The following is a 27,747-nucleotide window of genomic DNA, read 5'->3' on the forward strand; positions in this document are numbered from 1 at the left end:
CAAACTTTATCACTTTTCTGAATGTATAATTCATTTACGAAGGCTGTTTCTGTATTAGTGGCTAAACTGGTGTATTTACACCAGAAAACAGAACCGGTGTTTCTCTTGTATACACACGTTAGGGTGATACCCAACCTACCATATCTCTACACATGCACCTCCCTGTGTGAAGTATAGCTTCTTCATCTGTGAGAGACCAGTCGAACTGTTAGTATCAGAGATATACTCAAAACAGGAACACCACAGCTGGATTAAAATTGAATGTTCCTGTGGCTTTGCGGCATGACAGTCTTCGTGAGGCATGCAAGGATTCAGCATTGCCTTACAGAACCATAGCACGGCGAGTCAAAGCCTTCAATCACAGACGACATCACGTGTTTGACATGCCTTGGCCAGGACACCCTGATGTGAGTGATGAAGATATGTAGCTTGTTAGAGGATTGCTGAGGACAGATACTACCCAGATGGTTCGTGAGTTTGCCCAAGAGAAAGGCTTAGCACCTATGACTGTGTTGCATATCGTGAAATATTCCTTCAGCATGAGAAAAATTGCATTGTGATTGGTTCCATTTGATGGAATTGCAGAGATGGCAATGATACGGTGTTGTGCAAACCCACTTGGGACATTGTGAATGTGAAGGAGACGTTTCCTTATGTCATATAACGATGGATCATAGTATAGCTGTCGACTTTGATCAGATGTTTGGGTGTCAGTTGACATTCACATGAAATGTTAATATTGGTGACATGTTTCAGCAGTTGTATATTTTATGAATTTGAGTGTTTTATTTTTGTTGTGAATTTAAGTGTTGCGTCAGTGGTTTGAATCCCTCAGTCTAAGTTGTGTGTGATTTATCCTCTGTATTCAAGCTGTATTTTAAGTGTTAACATAATTTATTGACCCACTCTCTTAGCGATAGGAATTAGAAATACTGTAGATAGTTTCCAGGTGCTTAGACAAGCAGTGGTTAGGATCTCACCATGGTGTGACACGAAAATGCGATGAAATTTACTTGCCGAATAAGTTTAAATAAATCGTTGCGTGGCCAGCCATTTCAATGCCCTTCAGACACTGGAATAATTTGAGTTCTTTTTAATATGTATAGTGCCTTAGTACAATAAATCTCATGTTTTAAGCCATGTTTATATGTAGCTGTTTTTTCACCCTACCATAAGGTTTCCTTTCTCTTCATATATATGTTCCCCAAATGTTAGACCACCAGTAAAGTTAAATATAAGAACTCAACCCACATCTTATATCTCTTGAAGCTGGGAAACAGCTTATCTGGGATTGATGAGAAGAGGACCAGTCTATTTGAAGATGTGGAGATTGTCCTTGTCCTTTTCTGTTTTCATGTTTGTCATTGTTTCCCTCTTCTCACACTGACCGTCATTGTGTATCTTGTTATGTATTTCTTTTCCTGTGCCTCTCTCTACGTGACTTGTTTGTGGCTACTTGAGATTCTATTATTTTTTACCTTGTAATTATTTTTAATCATTATCACCTAGTAAGAATATCTGCTGTCTTGATGTAGGAGTAAGCAATATGTATTCTAATTATATTTCTGTAACTTACTGCTATATCTCTATTTAATGTGCTGTTTCAGGTTCAGTTATCACCAGAAGATATGGAAACAATTCTGGACACTTTAGTGTACGATGGCAAAGTTGAACGTATTCTTACGTCAGATGGCCGTCACTTATACAGAGCTATACAGTCACTTCTGCCCACCCCGGGATTTGTTTGCATGCCGTGTGGAGTTTGTCCGGTATGGAGACATGCTGTTTATTTAATTAAAATACATATACTATAAAATAATCATTTCTAAAACAGCCACGTCATGTCAGTGTGTTTTAATATACCTAATGATTTGTTAATAACAGTTCTACTGCTAATTCCCATTGCCATATTTTTCTACCGTAACTCAAGTCCTCACAACTGTTTTTTTCTTTGTTTTTCCTCTCTGCTTTGTTCTGGTATATTGTACTTTACATCCAAGTGTGAGCTATCATGCACCATGATATTGTTTTATGTTTTAGGTAAATAAAGTAGGTTCTTGAGCTATGTATACATAAAAATAATTTTATGAATGACTTGTATTACTGCCATTATTTATTTTCTCCATCAGATATACCAATATTGATCTACTTCCTTTAAGACCATTTCTTCATCTGATATTTCCTGCATTACTTGACTTCATTGAACTGTATTCTAACACTTTTATTCAAGATATATTTTCGTCTTGTACACCTTCTCCAAGGCTGTGATCATACAATTCAGAAACTTCTCCTGATCATCGAACAGTATAACAAATATGACATTACCGGGCGAGTTGGCCGTGCAGTTAGGGTCGCACAGCTGTGAGCTTGCATCCAGGAGATAATGGTTTCAAACCCCACTGTCGGCAGCCCTAAAGATGGTTTTCCGTGGTTTTCCATTGTCACACCAGGCAAATGCTGGGGCTGTACCCTAATTAAGGCCACGGCCACTTCCTTCCAACTCCTAGGCCTTTCCTCTCCCATCATCGCCATAAGACCTATCTATGTTGCTGCGACGTAAAGCAAATAGCAATAAAACAAATATGACATTGAAAAATCTTAAAGAGTTATGATTTTGTTTTCTTGAACTGTGAATCCTTTTTAAAATGTATTTTTGATGTTCTTATTCAACTGGTCTGCCTGTTCTAGTTTTATATTTGCTGCCTAGCATTTAATGCTCATAGTTTCTTTCCCAAAGAATGTCCTTTTAGTCTTGAAAATGCTCATTTTCCTATCATACTCATTGCATATTTTTTATTTATTGTATTATTCCAAGAATTTAAATAGCAAAATTTCAGCAGAACCATTAAGTCATGACTCAAACTGCTTACTAATATTCTCACCCAGTTCTGTCCCCTCTAGCCATGTAAATGCCTTTCAGTAATTATCTGTGCAAATGATGAATCTTTACAGCCTTGCATAATCCCAGCAGCCAGTTCATCCATCCATTCATCCATCAACTATCACTGCAGTCTGATTTTCACTGTAAACATATTTGATTGCCTGTAATAATCTACCCTTGATCCCTTGGTGTGGCCAACATCCTTTCTCCAACTACTTAAAAAAAAAAAAAAAAAAAAAAAAAAACCATGGTGCAACAGCCCTGGAAGGGCCTTGGTCTACCAAGCGACCGCTGCTCAGCCTGAAGGCTTCCAGATTATGAGGTGCCGTGTGGTCAGCATGACGAATCCTTTCGGCCATTATTCTTGGCTTTCAAAACCGGGGCCACCATCTCGCCATCAGATGGCTCCTCAGTTGTAATAACATAGGCTGAGTGGACCTCGAACCAGCCCTCAGATCCAGGTAAAAATCCCTGGCCTGGCCAGGAATCGAACCCGGGGCCTCCGGGTAAGAGGTGAGCACGCTACCCCTACAGCACGGGGCCGACTCTTACTAGTTTAACATGCACTTTTTTTAGATCTCACCAAGCGAGTTGGCTTTGCAGTTAGGGTCGCATAGCTGTAAGCTTGCATTTGGGAGTTGATGCATTTGAATCCCACCGTCAGCAGCCCTGAAGATGTTTCTCCATGGTTTCCCCATTTTCACACCAGGTAAATGCTGCGGCTGTACCTTAATTAAGGCCACGACTACTACCTTCTCAATCTTAGCCTTTTCCTACCCTTGTGGCGCCAGAAATCTTTGATGTGTTAGTGCAACGTTTAAACCACTAGCAAAAAAATACAATTTTTTAGATCTCTGTGGCATTACTGTCTATTCCTCCCATAGCATTCTTCATTTACGTGGAGCATACTGAAAATGTCCAGCTCTGTGGTTAGATAGGGCCCCATCCTCACAGACATGCAAGTCGCCTATAGGGCATCAGCTTGAAAGACCTGCAGAAGCCCTCTCTGTTAGCTTGCTGGTCGTTGGTCCAAGAGGTCCTAGCTGGTTCACCTTTCATTGGTTGATTCCTCTTGGTCTGGAGTTGGGTGTTTGTGCATTAGAATTCATTGTAGATAGGGACCCATCCTCACAGACATGCAGGTTGCCTATAGGGTATCAGCTTGAAAGACCTACAGAAACCTCTCTGGAGGCCACATACCAAAAAAAAATCTGGTTCTGATGGCCACTTTATGGTCTAAAATCATCCTGGTTTCCATCATCTCATTCTCCAGTTATTGCAGTTTTTTCCCTTTCCTTGCTTGTAGTTTGGTACTTATGACACTTCCCCATCTTCCTCTTTCCTTCCACCATTCCTCTTCCACAATCTTGTCCCAGTCTAAATTTTGTCTTTTTACGCCACTCTTCACTGATGCAATCCACCTTGTGCTAGGTCTTCCTTTTGCTCTCTTGCCCTCGTACTTTGCCTCCGGCATCTGTCTTGGAATTCTGTTCTCCTCCATCCTCTTTGCATGTCCAAACCACCTTAGTTTATTTTTTTCAACTCTCCCATTTAGCTTTCCTATCCCAACTTCCTTCCTAACATCTTCATTTCTCACTGTCTTTCCTTGTCTTTCCTATCATACTTGTTAGGAATTTCATCCCACTGGCTTGAATTCTACTCTCTTGCCTGCTATTCAAAGTCCAAGTCTCAGCTGCATAAGTCAGTATGGGTACATAATACATTTTGTACATTATCTTTTCACTTTTTTGTGGTACTTCTCTGCTCCAAACACGTTTTCTTACACTTTAGTAGTATGCATTACTCTGCTGTACCCTCTTGCTGATCTCCATATCCACCTTAGCATTTTGCATTAATTCACTTCCTAGGTATTTAAAGCTGTCCACAATTTCCAGACTCTGACTTCCAATTTTCACAGTGCCCTTTCCTTGCCTTTCCCCTCTCAACATCACCATAGTCTTGCTTTTCTCTGTACTGATTTCCATGCCATACTTCTCAATTTTTTCATTCAGTACATCTAATTGTTGTTGTACTTCTTTGCTGTTCTTTCCCCAGATCACATCATCATCTGCAAATAGCCGTATCTCCATATGCTTCCTTTGTTTCCTTTATAATTTTGTACATGACCATAATAAACAAAAGAGTGACAGCATACTCCCCTGTCTTAGTCCAGTCTTATTCCTAAACCATTCTTTCCAACTGGGGTCTGTACTCTGCTAACACAGTTGTTGTACATTGCTTGCACCATTTCTAACATTTCTCTTCTGCGTCTCTTTTTAACCATGATTTCCCAAACCTTCTCTCTGGGGACACCATCATATACGTTTTCTGTATCTATGAAAGTCATGACCAGATCCTTTCCATATATCTAGTTCTTTTCCATCAGCTGTCTCATGTTAAAGATTGGGTCCACTGTACATCTTCCACTCCTGAAGCCATATCCTCTTGTAACTCTCCTTCAATCTTTCCTCTCATTCTTCTTTCTAATATCCTTTCCATTATTTTAACTACCTGCGATATAAATGTGATTCCTTTAATAGTTACCACAAACTTTCTTGTCCCCTGTCTTAAACACTGGTATTATTATACCTTTTTTCCAGTCTTCTGATACACATTTGTGTTTCCATATACACTTTAGTAGTCGGTACAACCATTGCATACCAACAGGTCCAGTAGCCTTTATCATCTCCACACTGATTTCATCCATCGCTGTTGCTTTTCCCATCTTCATCTTTTGTACTGCTAACTACACCTCCAGCATTGTTATATCATCCTCTGTTGCTGAGTCCTCGCACTGTATTGCTTCTGTCTTCCCTATACAGTTGTTCACATTCAATAGCTTATCAAGCTACTTCTTCCATCTCCTCTTTATCTCTTCTGGGTGTGTTAACAATTCCCCATCCTCCTTTTTCATTAGCTTTGTGCTAACTCTTTCTGTCCTCTTACTTCTTCTAAGTCCATACAGTGCCTTTTACAGCCACTTACATCCACTTCCATTTTTTGTGCAAATTCTTCCCAACTCCTTTTCTTCTCCTACCACCTTCTTACATCTCCGTTTGCTGTTGAGATACTTCCTTTTGCTTTCTTCTGTTTGATCTCAGTTCCATTCTCACCAGGCTGTCTTCTTTTCTTTCACCACTTTCCTGTACCCAAATCCTAATGCTAATTCTATTACTCCAAGGGGTCATTTTATAAATGCCTTGCCATTGTATTTTACCATTTTACCTGGCGAGTTGGCCGTGCGGTTAGGAGTGTGCAGCTATGAGCTTGCAACAGGGAGATAGTGGGTTCGAACCCCACTGTCGGCAGCCCTCAAGATGTTTTCCATGGTTTCCCATTTTCACACCAGGCAAATCCTGGGGCTGTACCTTAATTAAGGCCATGGCTGCTTCCTTCCCACTCCTAGGCCTTTCCTATCCCACTTTCGCCATAAGACCTATCTGTGTCGGTGCAATGTAAAACAAATTATAAAAATTAAGAAAAACAATTTTTGGTCAAATTTTATCCACTGTTGCTGCTTTATTATCATTCTCCCCACTATTAATAGGGAAGAATAATGTAAAGCTAAGATGTCGGCTATTCAATAGAAATGACTATCCTCCATGATTGATTTTACGTTGTTCAGGTAGAACGAGAGAACATTCTACTTTTTCTTTCCTATGTTTTAGTATAATGTTCGTATGCAGCCTTTCTGTAACAATGTTGTGTGAATTATGAACAGTAAACAGATGGTATAAAAAATATTGAGTTCCATTTCTGCATGTTATTGCTTTATCTTTCAGGTTTTAAGAATCTGTGATGACATAGGTGCCGTAAATCCCAAGAAATGTATTTATATGAAAGAGTGGTTGGAGTGAGTAACAGTTCTTGTCAGTCTTCTATGTTGGTAAGTTTTGTGTCTCTCTTTGTTCAGGTATTAGTGATTCAGTGATACATTTCTCATTCATTATCTCTGTAATACACCTGATTTCTTTTTATTCTTATATACTGCTGAGATTAAGAGCTATTATCCCATTGTTCAAAAAGGGCAACTGATGGAAATGTGAAAAATACAGGGGTATCACGCTGTCATACATCCTTAAGCTGTTGGGAAATGTTGAGACTTAAGAAGATAGTGAAACCTTTGTTTGATGAAGAACAATACAGATTCAAGAAAGATTGTTCTCTGGATCTCATTTATACCATAATAATGCTTACAGAAAAGTACTGGGAACATCAAAGATTTTTTTGATTACATTTTTTTACATTGATAAGGCCTACTGTAGTGTACCTCAGAACAAGATCTGGGAATGTCTGGAAGGCCACAAGGTGCCAAAGTACCTGATTGACAAAGTAAAGCTATACCAGAATTGTTACTGCAGTGTTCAGATAGGCACCCTGACATCATCCCTCTGGGAAATGTATTCACGATAGCGTGTTCCTGTGGTGGTTGCTAGTGTAGTAGACAATCAAAATTATTTGAGACAAAGGGAGATGTCCAACAAGGAAGTGTTCCTTCACCACTCTTGTTCATAATAGTAACGGACAAGATCAGAAAGTCTATCAAGAAAATGGACAGTGAACCAAATGTCGTGGTATTTGCTGATGATGTGCTTTTCTGAAGAGAAATAGAAGCTGAAATACTTAAAATACTGAATGAATGGAATGATATATTCAATAATTTAGTGCTGAAGATAAGTAGAGAAAAGACCATAGAAATTAACCTCAACAGAATGGAACGAACAAACTCAAACCTCTTTTTGGAAGGGACCAATTTAGAATCAGTTTCTCACTTCAGGTACCTCAGAAGCTCATCTCGAGAAACAACACTAAAGCAGGAAATACTCAGTAGAAGACAGGAAACGGAGAGCATCAAACCTTTCATAATCAAGTCAGAAACCTACTCTGAAACTGTAAAATACCACAAAACGCAAAAACAGCCGTGTACCACTCCTACTTCAGTCCAGTTCTCATGTATTGTTTAGAGGCATGTACTCTATTGAACAATGTCTAGAGCAGAATTCTGGCAACAGAAATGAGATTCATTAGAGCTATGAATCAAACTACAGTACTAGAAAGGACAAATCAGGAATGAAGTAAATAAAAAGTTAGCCAGCATCAAGGTCCCTATTTGTTATTCATTAGAACTATGAATCAAACTACTATAAAGGAAGAAAATCAGGAATAAAGTAAATAAGTAGTTAGCCACATTGAGGTCCCTATTACCAGTGTAGTAATGAAGTGCAGACTTCAGTGGTATGGGAACATTAAGAGAATGAACAGCAAAACACCTGCCACAAAATACTTTGATGTTACTGTCCAAGGAAAAAGATCAAGGAGAAGGCCATGGAAATGCTGGATAGAGACAGTATAAGCAGATGTTGAAAAGATAGGTTGCAGATGGAAAGATGTCCAGGAACAGATGTATGAAGACAGGAGGAGATGGCGAATGTTTATACACCACACTGAGAAACTGAAGTCAGAAAATAATGATAATGAACAATATACTCCTTAAACCCTAGGTACATTTGCTGACAATGAAGGTATGATAGCCACAACACATTCAGGTAGCAGGATAGAATATGCAACTGGCCGTGCTGAGTTATGTTCTATTTCGTTGTTCTTATTTGGCCACAGGACATGGCTTGTTACATCTCTCAGCCTGAAACATAATATATCCGCTCAGTGGCCACATTAGCATTATGTTGTAATTTATGTACTATTATTTTGCCTGATGGTGATGTTATGGTACTTTCAAATGCCTCCAAACATGCAGGCTCTGTCGGTCTAGGTGATAGCCATGTGTGCTAATTTATGAGTTCTGCTGTTTAGCTCTGGTGTCAAGAGTTTGAGTCTTGGTAGAATAAAATATTTTTAGTATATTTTTATTCCTACACTGACTTATATGTTGAATCACATAACTTCCTTTGTTGTATCATGCCATTATTGATAGTGAATGGGCATATTTGTAGCCCTGAAACGGGCCATTGACTGGTCCTCTTAGTAAGAGGACCATGCACCTTCATTGTGTATGACCTCTTCCACGCGTGTGACCATGGAATCGATTAGTTCAGAAGGATAGTTATTGTCATCACCTGCCACCTTATCCCAGGCTGTACTGACAACATCCCAGAGAAAATTGATTGTATTTGGCACAAGATTGAGCTAGGTCTCCACTATTAGTCTCTTCGTCTCAGCCCACACATTCTCGATGGGATTGGGATTCCCATTTTTCCACAAGGAGGTCAGTCAATAACCTCAACCTGACCTTGCCTTGCAAATTGTTCCTGAACTAATCAGGATGTGTGGATCAAAGACAGGTCCTGCTAAAATTGTATATAACACTAGTAGGATGAAGGACCCACATGGAAGGGACCATAATATTCTCTAAAATATGCTCATATTGCCTGTTGGTGAGACATTGTTAAATTCTGTGCGGCATTTCTACCCCACAAAGGCTCGGGCTCATCCAACTCCAACACACAACAGATACATGGCCAGAGCATCGATGCTTGGTCACATATGCTGGATTGTGTCAGATGCCTCAAGGGCGAAACTTGTGTACCGTTTTCACCAAGGAAAACATCCTCTCATCATAAAATGTGCCACTTCACGAATCTCATACATCTTTAACAAATGCAAGGTGATACACACCCTGTTCAACAGTGAACTTTTGTTTCTTAGCCACTCACTGGGACTGTAACCCTGCCTCATTCAGGCACCTCATGGCTGCCTCAAGCTCCCAGGAAATGTATGGCCTGGTGTAGCTGCACGGCATTCACAAACGGGGTTGAATAGTCATCAGAAATCAAGCGATTGTCCTGTTTCCGGTTCAAGACCTACCACAAACCCAAGCCACCTTACATCTCCTAGTTCTCATGTGCCATCGTTGCCAGTAGAATGGCTACCTGTGTGTAATAAGCACAGCAGGGGCATCCTGCAGACTGATTTGTTTACCTGCTGTTGCCACTGGCAGAGTGAAAAAAAGAATCCCAAGCAGATTCAGACCAGCCACTTTCCCACTGTAAACTTGAGTCCATACCCACTGGACTACGATGCTTTACGGACAGGTATGCTTAACACACCTATGGAGTGCGTGCAAGTGACCATCAGCGCTAAAGGTGGTGAAACAGTGAGGTATGGAGCAGGCCATGCTGATTTAACTAACGCATGACTGTGGTGTTGATTCACGGGAAGATTTTATATTTGTCTGTACAATAGTATACCATAACATGTAATTTACATATAGAGGCAATATGGAACGTCCTCATCATGCTAAACGACACTGTTGTGTCGTGAACTGCTATAATTTAGAACGTTATAGCAATCCTAATGTGAAGCTTTTTGCATTGAATATGAAAAAAAAAAAAAAAAAGAAAAGACAAAAATGGATATTGGCAGTGAATCGAATGAAATAAGTATCATGAAATAATACCCGAAGTATAGTTGAAATTTATTTGGCACCTTGATAATGACAGTGGTGTAAGTCATTATTAAAGCAGACATTGAAATGAAATGGCGTATGGCTTTTAGTGCCGGGAGTGTCCGAGGACATGTTCGGCTCGCCAGGTGCAGGTCTTTTGATTTGACGCCCGTAGGCAACCTGCACGTCGTGGTGAGGATTAAATGGTGATGGGGACAACACATACACCCAGCCCCCATGCCAGAGAAATTAACCAATGATGGTTAAAATTCCCAATCCTGCCGGGAATCGAACCCAGGACCCCTGTGACCAAAGGCCAGCACGCTAACCATTTAGCCATGGAGCCCGACAGCAGACAGCAATAACATCTCATAAGTTCCTTGTCCTTGTTTATTACAATGTTAAATTCATATAATCCAGTAATTAATTTTGTGCTGATTTCAGATTTCTCTCTTGCTGGAAATAAATCCGAATTCTTCCCGCAAAAAATATTAAGAGAAGTTATGACTGCATTTTTAAATTTTTTCAGTTTTGATTCTAGTTAGTGATTTTTGCTCAGACAGTTGAGGTGCTGGCCTTCAGAACCCAACTTGGCAGGTTCGATCCTGGCTCAGCCCGGTGGTATTTGAAGGTACTCAAACACGTCAACCCCATGTCGGTAGATTTATCAGCACCTAAAAGAACTTCCGCGGGACAAAACTCCGACACCTCGGCATCTCCGAATACCATAAAAGTAGCTAGTGGGTCATAAAATCAATAAAATTATTATTATTATTATTATTATTATTATTATTATTATTATTATTATTATTATTATTATTATTATTATTGTTTTTATTAAAAACATTTTGAAGTATATCAAATTTGACACCTAGGACATAAATGAATAACCTACTTGTAAAATTAGAACTTTATACGTCAAACAGTTTTGGAGGGTTGAATAAATTTGTTTCCGGCGCTAATCGCATATAATGAATGACTTAGGAGTGGAATGTTTTAAAATATTTCCTATTTTACATCTGCTTGGATTTAAAAATATATACCGCAATTTGGAATTTTGTCTTCATGCATAAATAGTTTCAGAGGAATGAGTATTTTTGTTTTCGGGTCTTAACCCCCATTTAACACCCTTAGGGATGAATCTTTTTTAATAATAATAATAATAATAATAATAATAATAATAATAATGTTATTAGCTTTGTCCCATGAACTACTTTTATGGCTTTCGGAGACGCCGAGGTGCTGGAATTCAGTCCCATGAGATTTCTTTTACATGCCAATAAATCTACCAACATGAGGCTGACGTATTTGAGCACCTTCAAATACCACCGGACTGAACCAGGATCGAACCCGCCATGTTGGGGTCAGAAGGCCAGTGCTTCAACCATCTGAGCCACTCAGCCCGGCTAACGTTTCTTCGCCCCAGACAGTTGAGGTGCTGGCCTTCAGAACCCAACTTGGCAGGTTCGATCCTGGCTCAGCCTGGTGGTATTTGAAGGTACTCAAACACGTCAACCCTGTGTCGGTAGGTTTACCGACGGCGTTAAATCCATCACAAATTAAAATATCGCTCAATGACAGCTCCTTGCTCATTATTTTCATTAATACCTCGCAGCGCTAGACTGCTAGAGCACTCTGAACCTAGTGACTTGCACGTTCCCCATTAGTCTACCTGCTACCTTCCACCTTGCCCATACTGCCATTTACAGGAAACAGTGCTATCTAAATGCTTCCCACATCCGTAGATACTCCAGTTAAGATGACAACTTCGGTATGAATAATGTTTCATTGCCCCTAAGTATCGAACTAGGAACCACAACATGAGGGTTTCATGTGACATTGCTCGTTACTGTACATGTTGGGCTTAGATTTATCAGCGTGCTCACTTTCTGTGTTGGCAAGTGTACCTCTTGGAAAGCTAACACTCGTGTGATGAGATCTACTGCTTCGGCTCCCTCTTACTCTGTTTCTTACCACTCCTCTCCATGGCTGAATGGTATGCAATGGTATAATTTATCTGCCATTAACATACCATGTAATCTCGAATACCACCCACACTGTTTTTTCAAAAATATTGCTTGCAAAATTGGGTACGGGTCTTATTTAAAATTTTGGGAAATTTATCTTTCTGAATGCGCGTAAATTGGGCATCACCGCTGACGCAGCTTGGCAACAGTGCTCTCTCCGCTCTCAGTATACGCTACTTCCACGCTTGGTGTCAGTCTCACGCACGTTCTCAGAGTATCAACTTGAATTCCACAAAGCGTTTGCGATCTTTTTCTGCGAGTGAGAAACTGAAAGTAGTTCCGGAATCTGAAATTATTGAAAATCGTGCCGCCAGTAGGAAATACGATATTGATGAGTCGTGTATTCGCAATTGGAGAAAGAAGAAAAATGTGCTATTAACATGTAGTGGTGATCGTAGAACTTTTCGTAGACTGAGTGTACAGTTTCCAGAAATCGAAAAAAAACTTTATAAATATGTGACAGACGATATTTTGTGGGAAGGTGATGGTGATGAAAGTTCCGAAGTTGGTACTGATGATGATGATGATGATGATGATGATGATGAATGAACTCGTATATCATTCTGGAAATGTTTGTTTTATTTGTATTTTCTAATCATTTGATGTGGGTTAGTAAAGATTGTAAATAATTTTGGCTTAACTTTTTTTAAAAATTTTGTTCTTTCAAAATAAGGGTGCGGGTCTTATTCGGTGGCGGGTGGTATTCGAGATTATACGGTATATTATTTATATAGTGTCTAAGTTTTTAATCATTATTATTACTAATAGATAGAATTTGTATATAATTATTAAATATTGTCACATAGCATGTAATGGTATTGATAGTGAGGTTCATTTAGCTTGTGGTGTGTTGCAAGATGAGGACATGAAATGTTGTGTAAGGGGTCATTCCTTACTGTTCATAGCATACTAGTGGAAAGGATTTCCAGGAATTGCCTTAATAGCTTGTCTTGGTTTAGGATTTCTAGAACTGTAGTGGTGTGGCATTTATTTTATTCGTTCAATCCTATTGGGACACTTTCCTCATTCCTAGCTGTCATGAGGCTTACAGGAATTTTCATCCAAAAGCAGTGTGTCCAAAAATATCTGGTCAGTTGCACCAGCCCTACGCATTGTTCGGACAACCAAACCACAAATAGAAAGATTTTTTAATTCTTGGATTTCATCACATATATTCCACCACGGTCTAGGTGAAAAAAGGTCAGGATAAAAGGCATACATATCTACAGTTACAATGCGAACTGACCATTAAATTTAAAATCTTAAACTAAGAAAACATAAAAATGGTTACAAGAAAATGTACCCATCATTCTCATTTATGCCACATACATTTATCTTCATAAAATTAATGCAACAAAATGCATAATACCATATTTTCTCGCGTAATTAATGCACTTTTTGAGGAAAAATACAGGAGAAAACTTCAAATGCGTAAATTACTCAAGGAATTCAGATATTAACAAATTATTTACAATTCATTTACATTTAAAATACATCAAATGTAATATAAACACAACTGGTTCAACTTATTTGCGGTTATCGTCATTTGGCATGAAATTCTGGTGTGAGATTTTTTCTATAAAGTCAAATAGGGTACATCAGGTAAGTTAGAGACGTGGGTTTGAAGTACTGACACTGGAAAATATTCTTGCCATTAAGAGCTGACAATACGACCTGAACTGAAATAAACATGAACTAATAAAAGTACAATTCATGTAATGTCATAACAATGATATACCGGGAAAAAAAGAAAACGATCCAACATGAGAAGCGCCGGGCATCAAAGGAGGGACCCTGCTACATTACCCCAAACCGTTCGTATCCAATCTTGTTCGAGTGACATGTCCATCCACTTTTTCTTGAATACGAACATGGATCACTCGCGGAAAATTTGCTTTTGGCATTGTTTCTCGTTTTAGAGCAATGTAAGGTGCAAGCTTTCTGCCGTCAGCTGTTACAGCAAGAATTGCAGTACATCGTTGTTTTTTGCCTCCGGTAGTGCATACGATAACACTGTATGTTCCTTTCTTATCGGTTGTTTGACTTTGTGGCATATGCAAACTGATTGGCATCTGACCTGCGGTTCCTATAAGGGAGATCAAATATTCCTTCACTTGACACTTCTCAATCACAAAACGATGCAAGTGGTTGAAATCATTCGTCATTTTTTGGCATAATGTTGTTCATCGTCGAAGAGAAAGTCCATTTCTCTTCACAAAATTAATCGAGCCTCAGCTAACCTTCAAATCCGAGACACTGATTCCATGTGCTGCGGCTATTTCTCATTTAAAATACAGCATTTCGTGAGAAACTGCAGATATTTTTTCTGTATTAGACCATTGTCGACCTCTCTTCATTAAGCTTAAAATACTGACAGTTATAAATTTGTATATTTATGTAACCTTTACTACAGTTGTTACACAAAACAAAGCACTAAACACAATAAAGGGGAGGAAGGTAAGAGCAACTACACACTCAGAGAAACATTAGCTGAGATTACGCGGATCTCCGCCGACCAAAACGTACGTAAATATCAGTAGGGCCAACTAGTGGACAATAAACCAGGAAAGTGGAAGGAACTACGACCTACCGAGGGCATGGACATGGCTTAGGTTGCGGTTTCCGAAATAATTCGCCGTGATCCTTAAATTTGAAAAATATTATTTACAAGTGAAATTTTACAAGTACATTCCGAACAAAATCCACCAACTTGCAACTTACGAACTATATTCTCTGTGATACACATAACTTAGAGGTTCTTTGTAAATATCTTTCTACAAGTTCGAATTTCAAACCAACTATACATCTAGTTACAAATCCAGTTGTACAATGCAATTTACAGTGAAGTAAACGTATTCTCCAAGACTCCAGCGTACATCAAGTGGCACTGAACTACCAGAGGCAAACCCCAAGGTAAATATATTAAACTACAATCTGCATATTTAGTGAAACAAAAAATGGAAATGCCTCGAAAACAAACAGGCAAGCCCAGCTGAAAAGCTAAGGCATAAATAATTAATTTGACGAATCTAGGTTAGGCTAGGGCAGACTCCTATACGAAATAGCAACCGAACATTACGGAAATTTTAGCCGGAACGGAATTCAAGAATGCTTACCCGAAGGTGGGCCATCCCGGTAGCGAGACGTCGCACATGACGCAAAACTTCAGACAGACCAACACAGACTAAGGCAGATCAGGCCAAGACAAGACCGAATTATCACGAACGCTGCCTCGCTCTCTATATATAGGTAAACCCTGGCTTTGGAGTAGCCAATCAGAATGCATGAGTCCGCCCATCCCCTCCTAGGTTCACCAATCACAATTCCTACTCCCGTCGCGAACTTTAACATTCTCGAATACACACGTTCGCGAATCTTCCATTTCCAGAATAATTCGAAAATTCCTTCTAGAACACATAACCCACAAAGGGCAACACACCCTGTTCAACAATTTTCTAGATACTTCCAGTAAGTACAGAACTGAAATCTACTATTTACAAATACATATGTTACAAATATTACACAGTACAGGTTAGGTCATTACAAATAAAACATTATATCATACTTTACAAATAAAGTCTTCTAAAAACACTTTCCACTTCCACTACATGTTCACCTGTGACAATTTATATATCTTTAACATATGTTAAAAACAACATAAATGAATTCAGTACTAGGGAAAACATTCACCTTCATGATACTCGGGGCAAGGCAGACATTGACATCCCATTTCACTGGCTGTCAAAAACTGCTCACTCACATAAAATCAGTTGTTTAAGATTATTTAATAAATTACCACATTCTGCACAGTCCCCTCCTAGTAATTTTAAAAGAGAAATGTATGATTAGTTAGTCCGACTCGTTGGCTGAATGGTCAGCGTCCTGGCCTTCGGTTCAGAGGGTCCCGGGTTCGATTCCCGGCCGGGTCGGGGATTTTAATCGCTTCTGATTAATTCTTCTGGGTCGGGGACTGGGTGTATATGTCCGTCCCAACACTCTCCTCATCATATTCAGACAACATACTACACTACCAACCACCACAGAAACACGCAATAGTGCTTACATCCCTCCATAGAGGGTTGGCGTCAGGAAGGGCATCCGGCCGTAAAACAGGGCCAGATCCACATGTCCGACGCAGTTCGCACCCGCGACCCCACAGGTGTGGGAAAAGCGGCAGGAAAAGAAGAAAGAAGAAGAAATGTATGATTGGTTAATAGAAAATCCATTTTATAATACCTCTGAATTCTTAGAAATGCATAATGTTAGTATTAAGTTTTAATAAAAGGTGTATGTTCATTTAGCCTTAGTAATATTAAGTACTAAATTATTATCAGTTGACGAAGCCTATTTCATTGTATATGGTCAATGGCATTCTTGATTCTTGATGCTGTTGTCCCAGGTAAATACCATTTTGGAGCTTCTGCCCATCTAATTCCTTTCACCACTCTCAGATGACCTCTAGTGCACAGTTGAAGAAAGGAGAGAAGAGTCCGCCCCCTTGCCTAACTCTCGTTTTGATCCCAAAACTTTCCAATAATGTTCCTCTGAACTTCCCGTAATCTGGTATTACACAAAGTCTGTTGGATAAGGCTGCGAGTTTTCTGTCCTGGCCCACTTCCTGCAGAATTCTCGGAAGGGTAGGCCTGTCAACTGAGTTACATGCCTTTTTAAAATCAATAAAGGTAACTACATTCTTTTTGTCCAGTAACTTAACCTGTGTTAATACTGACTTCAGATTAAGGATCTGTACAGCACAGGAATATCCTTTTCTGAATCCTCCTTAGCATTCTCCCTGTTGGGGGTTCAGTTGAGGTACGGCTCTGTTCAGTAAGGACTTTGAGAATATCTTGCAGGTGATGGGTACGAAAGAAATCCACCAGTAATAATTATTGATGTTGGTCAAGTCGCTCTTCTGGTGCCAGGGGTGAATCAGAGCGGATGTCCAGGATAATGTTTGGTGGCCTGAAGACATGAGGCCTTGCACTAAGTCTATGTGGGGTAAATCTATGGGCACATCCCAATCTCCATTGAACACAATTACCCACCGTGCAACAGTCCGTTATGGTAATACATGGTTGCTATAGGTTTCATATAACCTTTAATGACATTCCCGTGCATTTTTGTCATGGGCCACGCTGTTCTACCTTTGTGAAGATGTGTTAGGGTTATATAGAACACGTTGCCTATTTCAGGTGTTCTATGCAATGATTCCAAGTTCCAACTCATGCCCTTCTTTTCCTATTAATGAATGCATGGTATTGTAACATTGTCCCGACAATGTTGCCACTATTTTACTTACAATTCTTGTATTATCATGTGTATCCGTACAAAGCACACACACTCAGTAGGAATGGTTGGTAATTTATTGCCATTGTGTGATTATATAGCCTTCTGACTAACTTAAGAAGAATCTCTAAGAAATAATCATTCATTTACAGTATGCTGAATCCATGCAATTAGATACAAAATCATCCTGTATGGAAAAATTGTAATGGAAATTGGGAGTTATGAAAGGCTGATATTTTAACATTTTCTTCAAGTGCATTCCTCCATTTAGGACAAAATATACAATGAAATTTCATGGATACGATTCATTCACATATTTATTTTTCATAGTTTACATCTACTGAAAGGCATAAAATGGCATGCTGGGATTCAGTTATGTGGAAATGTATGCTGCCAGGATAGTTGTGTAGTGGCAAAATCAAGGCAGAACAAAGCAAAGCTAACAGTGAATTAATTTGCATTTATTGATGTTTTGTAGAAAGGAAGTAAGTTTATAGACCAAGATTTTCAGATATTCCATTTCAAGGCTGATTTTGGTGTAGAGAAATTAAATTAAGTGAACTTACATCAACATTAAGTGGAGGCAATGTAACTTTATTAATAGTGTTTTTTTTTTTTACAGGTATGCTATAATGTTGTAGGTGTTATAATTAGTGTTTGACAGACTGAAAAGCATTAAAGTTACATTAACTGAGTCGACACTGGAAAGTATGGCTTCATTTTGAAAAATTTTGCTGGAGGCAATCAGAAGAGGTAGTAAGGGGTACATAAACGAATTGTATCCATGAAATTTCATTATAAATTTTGTCCTAAATAGAATATAATAATTTCTTTTACGCAAATTAAGTGTAAAATTAGCAGTAAATTAATAAATACACTACCATTATTACTATAGAAATATATGCATACATACATTGCTCCATTACCACTATGAATTCTACTACGTCACAGCGCTTCAGTATGTCTTTTGTTCATGTAACACTTTAGTGTGTGAAGTCTTTGCTCACTTCTTTGGATTTTTTTGTTTTGCTTGATGTTACTTAGTGGAGCGAGTTGTTGGCATGTGCACATAACTCATTAATTAATATAATTATTGGACCAGGGATCAAGCTATTTTTCTTTCCAAAAATATCATTTTTGTGCTATCTACGGTGTACTTTTCACTTCTATTTTCCCCTTTGAACTGCTCGCGCTGGACAAACATATTGAGAATTCACAGACACAGCACTTCCATTCATCGGTGTTAGCCCTGAACCTCAGGAAGGAAACAAAAGACGGCAAGATCAAGCTGAATGCCACAGAAGAGAGTCGTGCCTACAGCAAAATAGTTGCCGTAATTACGTGTGCATATTTCTCTAGTAATAATGGTATTTATCAATTTACCGCTAAGCCTCCATGGCTCAGGTGGCAGCGCGTTGGCCTCTCACCGCTGGGTTCCGTGGTTCAAATCTCGATCGCTCCATGTGAGATTTGTGCTGGACAAAGTGGAGGCGTGACAGATTTTTCTCCGGGTACTCCGTTTTCCGTCATCTTTCATTCCAGCAACACTCTCCAATATCATTTCAAATCATCTGTCAGTCATTGATCATTGCCCCAGAGGAGTGTGACAGGCTTCGGCAGCCGGCATAATTCCTGTCCTCGCTGCAAGATGGCGGCTTCATTCATTCCATCCCTGACCCGGTCATTGACTGGAAAACAGATTGTAGGTTTTCATCAATTTATTGCTAATTTTACTGTTGATTTACATGAAAGCAATTATTTCCCTCCATTTAGGACAAAATATACAATGAAATTTTATGGATACGACTCGTTCACATATTTATTTAATTACTTATTTATTGGTGACAGAAGGTCCCATGAGCCTTGGACTCGTGATAGGGACAGTGCAGTACATACTCTTCTTCAGGCAACACAATAATTACATTTCAAATTATTATTAACTTTATTGGCCACATTGGGCAACTTGAGTCTTCCATGTACACTTTTTCTTTGAAGGTTGTACTGTTTGATTCTTCTTATCTGCCCAGTACTTCTTCATTCGTTCTGATCGCAGTGTTCTTAATTCGTCTGAAATCTCTATAGGCCTTCTGTGCATCATTTCAGTTGAAAATTTGTGATTCTTAAGAAGGGTGGTAATTTTATTTTTGTTCTCTGCATCTGTAATTTTGAGTCCAACTGTTCGGAGATCCTCTTGAATTTCTTTGATCCAATGCCCTCCTGTCTTCGTTCCCAGATTTCTGATCACTAGTTGTCGTAAAATCCTGTTTTCTGGTAATCGTAAGATGTGAAAGAAAAAGAGTTTCTGTTCTTCTTCATCGTGCTGGTAACTGGGTCAATCCCTCGATAGACAGTTTCATTGGGGAGGATTCTCCAGACTCCTTCAACCTGGTACTTTTTATTTATGCAAGTTCTAATAACTCTTCTTTCAGTTAAGTGACAAGTACATTTTTGGATAACTAAGACATAGTTGTTGTTTTAACATGTTAGCATCATAGTTTCTCAGAAGTATATTCAGATATTAAATATGGACAATATATTTATGTAATAATTAAAGTAAGTTTATATAGAGCTTATATTAAGATATCTGTATAAGAGTAATATTCCTTTTTTCTTAGAACATTTAATCGATTTAGAGTTCTTTATAATAGGAGGCAATGCATTTATATTCCCAAAATATTGATTATTCTATGCCTTTCACTACATACTTTACTGAATTGGAGTGAGAGGGATATATCCTTAATGATCCTCTAGTTTCTATATCTATGAATTTCACTAAAATGGGAGAGTGGGTTAATTTCCTGTCTTGCTTGTACATAAAGACTGATGATGAAAATGCAATTTGCTTATGGAATTGCTTTCTGAAAAATCTTCTTGTGGCAGTTTCAGGAAGGGGAATCCATACATGATTTTGATGGCTCTTTTTTGTAGGATTTCCAAATTATTAACATAATCTTTCCTACAGCTTCCACAAATGAAGCTTATGTATGTTAGATGTGGGTGGATCATTACTTAATATATACACTTCAGTTGTTGGTGAGAGAAATTCCTGTATCTTAATCTGTGCATTATTCCTATCAAAGGTGTAATGTTGCTGATTGCATAATCAATATGGTTTTCCCAGGAAACTGTTGAGTCTAAAAACAGTAAAATACCAGTATAACAAAATTTTGAGGACCTCAGAAATTAATTTGTTATATTGATATTTTGTTATACTGAAATAAGTCAATTCTTAAGAACTCACCTATTGCTAAACTTCTTGAAGAATCTTCGTTATTTCAACATGAGTTTACACATTAAAAAACCTTAATACTGTACCGGTTACGACCTGTCAGGCCCATTGCCAAAATTCAGGCTTTTAATTCAAAACTGCCTTTACGTTTTAAAAAGATTGTATTTTACAGAGTAACTTAAATTCAAAATTTATCCACGTCTTCCACACTTTCACTGACTTTGGTGAGTCTACAGTGTGCTTCGTGTTTGCTAGGTTCAAGTGAAATTGTAATTCTTTTGTATTAAGGGTTGCAAGGAATGCTACAATATCACATAGCAGGCAGTGTGCAGAGAAGTAGAATCCGCGAACACTGGCGATGCTGACAGTAGGCAAAAACCATGGCTCATATAATCAATTCGTATGCACCGAACAATATTGTCATTGCCGATGAAACTGCGTTGTTTCTTTTTATGCCAAGCCCAAACAGACTTATGATTTTAAAAGAGAGAAGTGTCAGTCGAGAAATCGTACAAGGGTTGAGGTCATTGTACTGTGTTACAATGCACACAGAAGTGTGAGACTTTATTCCCTCGTCATAGGAAACTTAGATAAACCACGATGTTTTAAGGGTGTCAGGCACTTTCCATGCAAGTACAGGGCATATAAAATGCATACATTACAGTAATCCAATGAATAAAGCACTTGCAAACAAGAGCCAGCATAGATTTCTCCTCGTCTTTGAATCATGCTTTGTTTTTCTTTCATTGTGTGAGGTTATTTTTGTCAGTGAATTATATGAGTGCATTATCTGAATACTGTAAATGCACCTTGTCGGTACATTTTGGAAATAGTATTTTTCATGACATTCGAAAGTTTTTTTAAACTGTGAATCGAGGTTAATTGAATGCAATAACGGGTCTTCGAATATTTTGTGGTGCGGCAAGAGTTGGCATTTCTGAATTACAAGTTGACGGTTAATTCAAAGTCTAATTTTGCATCCCAACGACTTTGAATTAACGAGGTTTTACTGTAATGACGTTCAGTACTGGTACACCATAACTGAATAAGATATTCTTCACGAGCTGTTTGGAAGGCAACCTGCTCATGAGAATTGTGATGTGCTTGCTTACTTTCCTGTGATTTGTAATTGGGTAGTTTCGCCTTTGTTGTATAGTGTGTGCCGTCTGGTATTAGCTGTATAAAGACATGTTGTACGAAATACCCGGCGATTATATTTTGAAGAAAGTAGCTACATTTTAGTTCATTATATGGAAAGTTCGAAATTTGATACACTGAAATATTTTAACAGACATTAAATAGAGAAAAGGGAAGAGGCCTAAAAATAATTTTGCTATTCTGAACATTTCATTAAACTGGCGTTCGTTACAATGACATTTTACTGTACCAAGCTACATAGCTGAGTTGACTCTCTGTATTACTTGGTTCTTTAGGATAACAGTGTTAGCCGCTGTGATTTTATGGGCTGTTTTATGAAAGATTAAGTATTTTGTGTTAGTCACATTTATGATCATATTTTGAGATAAAGCCCAGTCCGATAACTTGTTCAAGTCACAATGTATATCTTCCATAATTTGTGTTTCACTTAGTCTTTTTAAGTTATTAAGATATCATCGGCAAATGGTAGTAAGGAATATTTCTGATACAAACAGGTGGAAAAATCATTGAATTGTATTTTTTATAAAGAAATAAAAGCCAAGTTAGCCATGAATTCTTTCGATGGTGCTGTGTTTGTGAACCAGCTTTGGTGTAGGTGATAGGAATGGATGAGGATACGTTTCCCTTGGAGGTTAATAAACCATGGAAGATAAGAGAAGACATGACGGGCAAACTCCGTTTCTAACAATTTTAAGGTAGGAGGCATAGAAGAAGCCTCATTGCAAATCTGCTGTAGGCACTTTGCAAACCAAAAATTGAAAGATACAAGATGATGCAAAAGTAACTTTAATAAAACAAATGTAAAAGTTCTCATTGTTGCTGATGGGTCTGATCCATTTGCTATTTATTCTCGCTGACAGTATGATGTATCACCAACATAGAAACATAGGCATAAACACAAATTAAAATAAAGAAGAAGTTAATTTCACCAAGTGTAAAGTTTCTTTTGCACCACTCTTTCATGTATCAGTGTATGTATGTATTTTTTTTTTAACTTAATATGGTTGCTGCTTCCATTTAATTGCAATGTAAATGTGTGTTCCATAAGCTAAATCATCAACCAGAAATCTGTTTCCAGTGCTCTTTGGAAAGTTGGAGATTGGTGATATGCTGCTGTTTGTGACTTAGCACAATCAAGATCGGCAAACTGTATGTGCAATATCTACTTCTTAGAAGATGTAACTGCTGTTATCAAAGCTCAAATGGAAAGGAAGTAGTTGTCTATATGCAAATTTTAAAATCTGTACCTTTTTACAACTTTCTTTGAAAAACCTTTTGAAGGAATAGGCTAATTTCCTTTGTAAAAATTGAATGTACTGTATAATTCATAAACAAGTTTTAACCTTTATTAAATATTGTTTTCTTTTTTTCTTTTTTGCAGTAATAATTAATTTTATAAAAAATGTTTGGTGTGTTCTTTTATACACTAGTGTCCAAAAGTTAAGCATAATCACTAAACGAGGCCATACCGCCTGATAGGAATGTCAGACGGATTGCTGAACAAACGGAAGCTGACTCTCACACCATAATGTCACACAACGTGTCCAAAAAGAAAACAGTTGTAGAAAGGTTCTGACAAGTTGACAACAACTAACAAAACTTGACAGTGTCTTCCACAACAAAATATGCTGTTAATGGGGTGTATGGTTACCCCTAACGGCCACACGTGCTTCACAGCAATGTGGCATGCTCTCTATCGAGTGGTCCAAGAGCTCTTGTGGCAGTCGATCCCATTCTTACAAAAGGGCAATGCGAAGGTCTTGGAGGGTCCTTGGTGGAGGCTGATGGGATGCAATTTGCCTCTCCAATGCATTCCAGACATGTACAATAGGATTCAGAACTGCGGACCTCACTGGCCAATCCATGCGATGAATGTCTTCCCCAGCCAGAAATTCATCCATCACAACAGCGTGGCGTGGTCGGGCATTATTGTCCATTAAGAGGAAGCCTGGGCCAACCGCACCTCTGAAGAGTCGAACATGTGGTCTCGGTACCTCATCCCTGTATCTCCGAGCGTTAACAGTGTTCCTCGGACCACCCGTGAAGATGTGCAGGTCCGTACGGCCATTCAACTTGATGCCGCTCCACACCATGACTCCGCCACCACTTTAGAGGTCCCGTTCCACGATGTTCCTGTGGTTGTATCGGTTACCCGGTTCTCTCCAGATTAATGTGCAACGGGAATCGTTCTGCAAACTGAAGCGGGATTCATCTGTGAAGAGCACATGCCTCCATTCATTTATGGTCCAGTTCCGATGTTGACGGCTCCACAGTAAACGGGCCTGTCTCTGTGCTGGAGTGAGCGGGACGCACACCGCTGGACGTCGGGCAAACAGCCCTGCTGTTCTGAGCCTAATCCCTGAGATGGCTTTAAGCTCCGCCGACAATTGTCTTGCAGGTGCACTCCGATTTTGTTGGGCGTTTAAGGCCAGATATTGGTCCTGCTGTGGGGTTGTTACCCTTGGTCAACCTGGTACTGGCCTACGACTAACATCTCCTGTGTCTGGAAATTGTCTCCAAAGCCTAGAAATGACACTTTGTGGCACATTCAAGGATATGGCGACTTCGGTCTGTGTCTGGCCTGCTTCCAGGTGGTCGAATATTCTACCCAGCAAAATGGGGTCCAAATGGCGGCGTTGTGCCATTATGTTGTCGCGTTCACCGCGAGGCTACACTCCGCACACTATAAAAGGGCAAACACGACTGGGGGAGTGTGAGGCGCAGGCACTGGCTGTGTTGCATGTTATAAATCTCATTCCGTATTGACGGTTATCACTTTACATATAAAAAGTATTTATAAGATCCTCCTTTTCAATACAAAACAAACCATTTGTTTCATGGGACAATGTCTATACATGTTTCAGCCTAATCTCAAGGCCATCTTCAGTGGAAGATAAGTCATTATTTGTAAAGAAACTGGCTGCGTTTACCTTGTGGTTATGCCACTAGTCAAAGCAGGGAACACTCCTTTCCTATACAGAGCGAACGCATAATGTTAGTAGGTGCATATGTCGTGTGATTTGCTGTCTATTTTCTGATGCCCTGCCTACTCGTAACTTATGCCTAACTTTTGGACACTAGTGTATTATGTAGTATTGTCCCCTTATATCCTGTTTTCAGTAATATTTAAGTTGCTTCAGAAATAAAACTACTCATATATACATGGCAAGACATGTTTAAGTACACAATTATTTTTTATCCCTTCATATTTTCGGCATCAATTAGTGATGGACAGTCTGAGACGAGGTCTCGAGACTTCTCGAAATTTCTCGAGACTAGCGCAGATACTATTTCTCGCGAGAAATTTCTAGAGATCTCGAGAGCGTTGTCCCCGCATTGTGTGGCGAGCAGCGTGTCGTAGGCCTACGAGTAGCCTGAGCTTAATGTTGTTTGTGCCGAGTATGCGAATAGTCAACCACGGGCCTTCTCCATGCCGTCAATACGTCTCAAAAAGTGGCTAGGGCGTTCATTTGTTTCATTTCTACTGAGGTCTATTTCAATGCAGTATAGCATAATTATAAAGGATAAGCATTCTGGCATTGTACGCAGCAGTGAGTACACGAATGAGCAGGCTAAGTACAGAAACTGACGGCTGCTGTAGGTACCCCCTACCTGGATACTAGAGACGTGAATTATTCGAACTCGAGACGGGACAAGATGCGCCTTTCTGCATATGTAACCACCATTACGCATGAGTGGAACGTGTAATCTAAAATGCCCGAGTTTCCTCCAGTTCTTTCGACAGGTAGGTGTATAAGAAGATGTAGGTGTATATCGTTATCAGACCCCACATTCAATATCTTATGACTACTGTTTGTGTTTACCGATATTTTGGTGACGAAGGAAATAATTCCTTACGTCATAGAATATTCGCGTCATAATTAGGTACTTCGGTATATGATGGTGCAATGCGTAATTGTGTCTAATTGTACGCGACAACTTTAAGACGATGTCCGAAAGGCAACGTAAGTCATGAATGTACGTTATTTTGAAGAGATGCCACATAGTACAGCCAGCTGTGTTGTTTATTCAAAAGGAGTAAAATACGTCAGCAAAAATACTTCTGGGATGATCCAGCACTTAAAAACAGTAGCGGTGATAGGGGGGAGGCAGTTGCCCCCACTTTGTGGAGAAAACATCGCATTTGTATTCCATTTTAGCCGGCTGAAACTGGTAATTATTTTTTAAGCAATTTATTCAAGCCCTGTTGTCTTTTCAGCTCTTACTCTATTTTCTTAAATTATTACAAACGTTTTGGCAGAAATACGCACAAAATGTTGTTTGTCGCGGCTAACCGATTTGTATAGTGCCACAGCAAGTAATGAAGACTTTGCATTTGTATATGCTGTCAGGAAGGGTAGCAGTCTTGTATTTAACAAAGTTATGGACAATGAGGTATGATTCACCCGCTTGCCGTCCACATTAATCAGTCTGACAGTCACTTTAGTGTCTGTTAGTTTCTTAGTATGTAGTCAATTAATAAATGATTTTAATTTTATTATCACGCCTTGCTTCTATTAAATTGTAATACATGTGTAATTGTTCCTTTGATGAAAGTTTTATAGTATTGAATCAAAATCTCAAAACAAAACAAAACTCTTATTACCACACTTAAGTTCGTAAACTGTTAACTCTTTGTCGAAATTTGCTTAGAGAGCTTCAAAAACTTACCGTTTGGTAGATTTTTTTTACTTTTATGTACACCCCCCGTGGCATTATCCCACAATCCCGGGTACTTCTTGTTCTCTGTGCATCTTTTTGCCCCCTCACTTCTAATTCCCAATCGCCGCTACTGCTTAAAAACTCATATCTATGAAGGGAAATTGTCACAGAAACTTCCTGTGGATGGGGGTGGTACAGTAATACCCACGGCATCTTCTGCCTGTTGTAAGAGGCGACTAAAAGTGGCTCTTAACTTGGGAGTGTGGGTTGGCGACCACGGGGCCCTCAGTTGAGTCATGATATTGCTTCCACTTACTTGTGCCAGGCTCCTCACTTTCATCTATCCTATCCGACTTCCCTCGGTCAACTCTTGTTCTTTTCCAACCCCGACGGTTTTACAGCACTAGAGGACTAGGGCGTTTTTCATTTTCACGCCCTTCGTGGCCCTTGTCTTCCTTTGGCCGACATCTTCATCTGTCGAATGTCGGATCCCTTCCATTTTTTCTCTCTGATTAGTGCTGTATAGGGGATAGTTGCCTAGTTGGGGATAGTTGCCTAGTTGTACTTCCTCTTTTAAAAAATAATCACCATCACCACCAGTTGTCACAGAACACCTCCGGCTTGGTCTGCACCACAAGAAGCTACTCTGCCGACAACAACTGCGAGGTATCCAGGCATGTGTACGTCCTATCTACAGTTATTAACAAATTATAACGTAAGGGTTATTCAGCTAAGATGTCCATCTGAAAAAACTCTTGAACCGTTTAATATGCTGACATTCTGTTTTCACTTTCGTTAATGGTATTAAGGGGCTTATTGTTCAACATGCAGTACTTTTCCAGGCTTTTGTTGTTGCTAGTGGCTTTATGTCGCACCGACACAGATAGGTCTTATGGCGACGATAGGATAGGAAAGGGCTAGGCGTTGGAAGCGGCCGTGGCCTTAATTAAGGTACAGCCCCAGCATTTCCCTGGTGTGAAAATGGGAAACCATGGAAAACCATCTTCAGGGCTGCCGACAGTGGGATTCGAACCCACTATCTCCCGGATGCAAGCTCACAGCTGCAGGCCCTTAATCGCACGGCCAACTCGCCCGGTTTTTC

At 39.3% G+C, this 27,747-nt stretch overlaps 1 protein-coding gene across 2 annotated transcripts in view; it reads left to right on the top strand.

Moving 5' to 3' along the window:
• Positions 1-23,388, top strand: part of LOC136876523 (DNA-directed RNA polymerase III subunit RPC6) — a 72,460-nt gene extending 49,072 nt beyond the window's left edge. For both annotated transcript variants that reach the window (XM_067150541.2, XM_068228128.1), the window contains exons 5-7: positions 1,608-1,769; positions 6,664-6,767; positions 23,062-23,388. In XM_067150541.2, coding sequence (XP_067006642.1) covers positions 1,608-1,769; positions 6,664-6,738 — 237 coding nt within the window. In that variant the 3' untranslated portion in view covers positions 6,739-6,767; positions 23,062-23,388. The remainder of the gene's footprint in view (positions 1-1,607; positions 1,770-6,663; positions 6,768-23,061) is intronic.
• The last annotated feature ends 4,359 nt before the right edge of the window (positions 23,389-27,747 follow it).

The sequence above is a fragment of the Anabrus simplex genome, chromosome 6 (genome assembly GCF_040414725.1).
Source record: "Anabrus simplex isolate iqAnaSimp1 chromosome 6, ASM4041472v1, whole genome shotgun sequence".
NCBI classification, from domain to species: domain Eukaryota; kingdom Metazoa; phylum Arthropoda; class Insecta; order Orthoptera; family Tettigoniidae; genus Anabrus; species Anabrus simplex.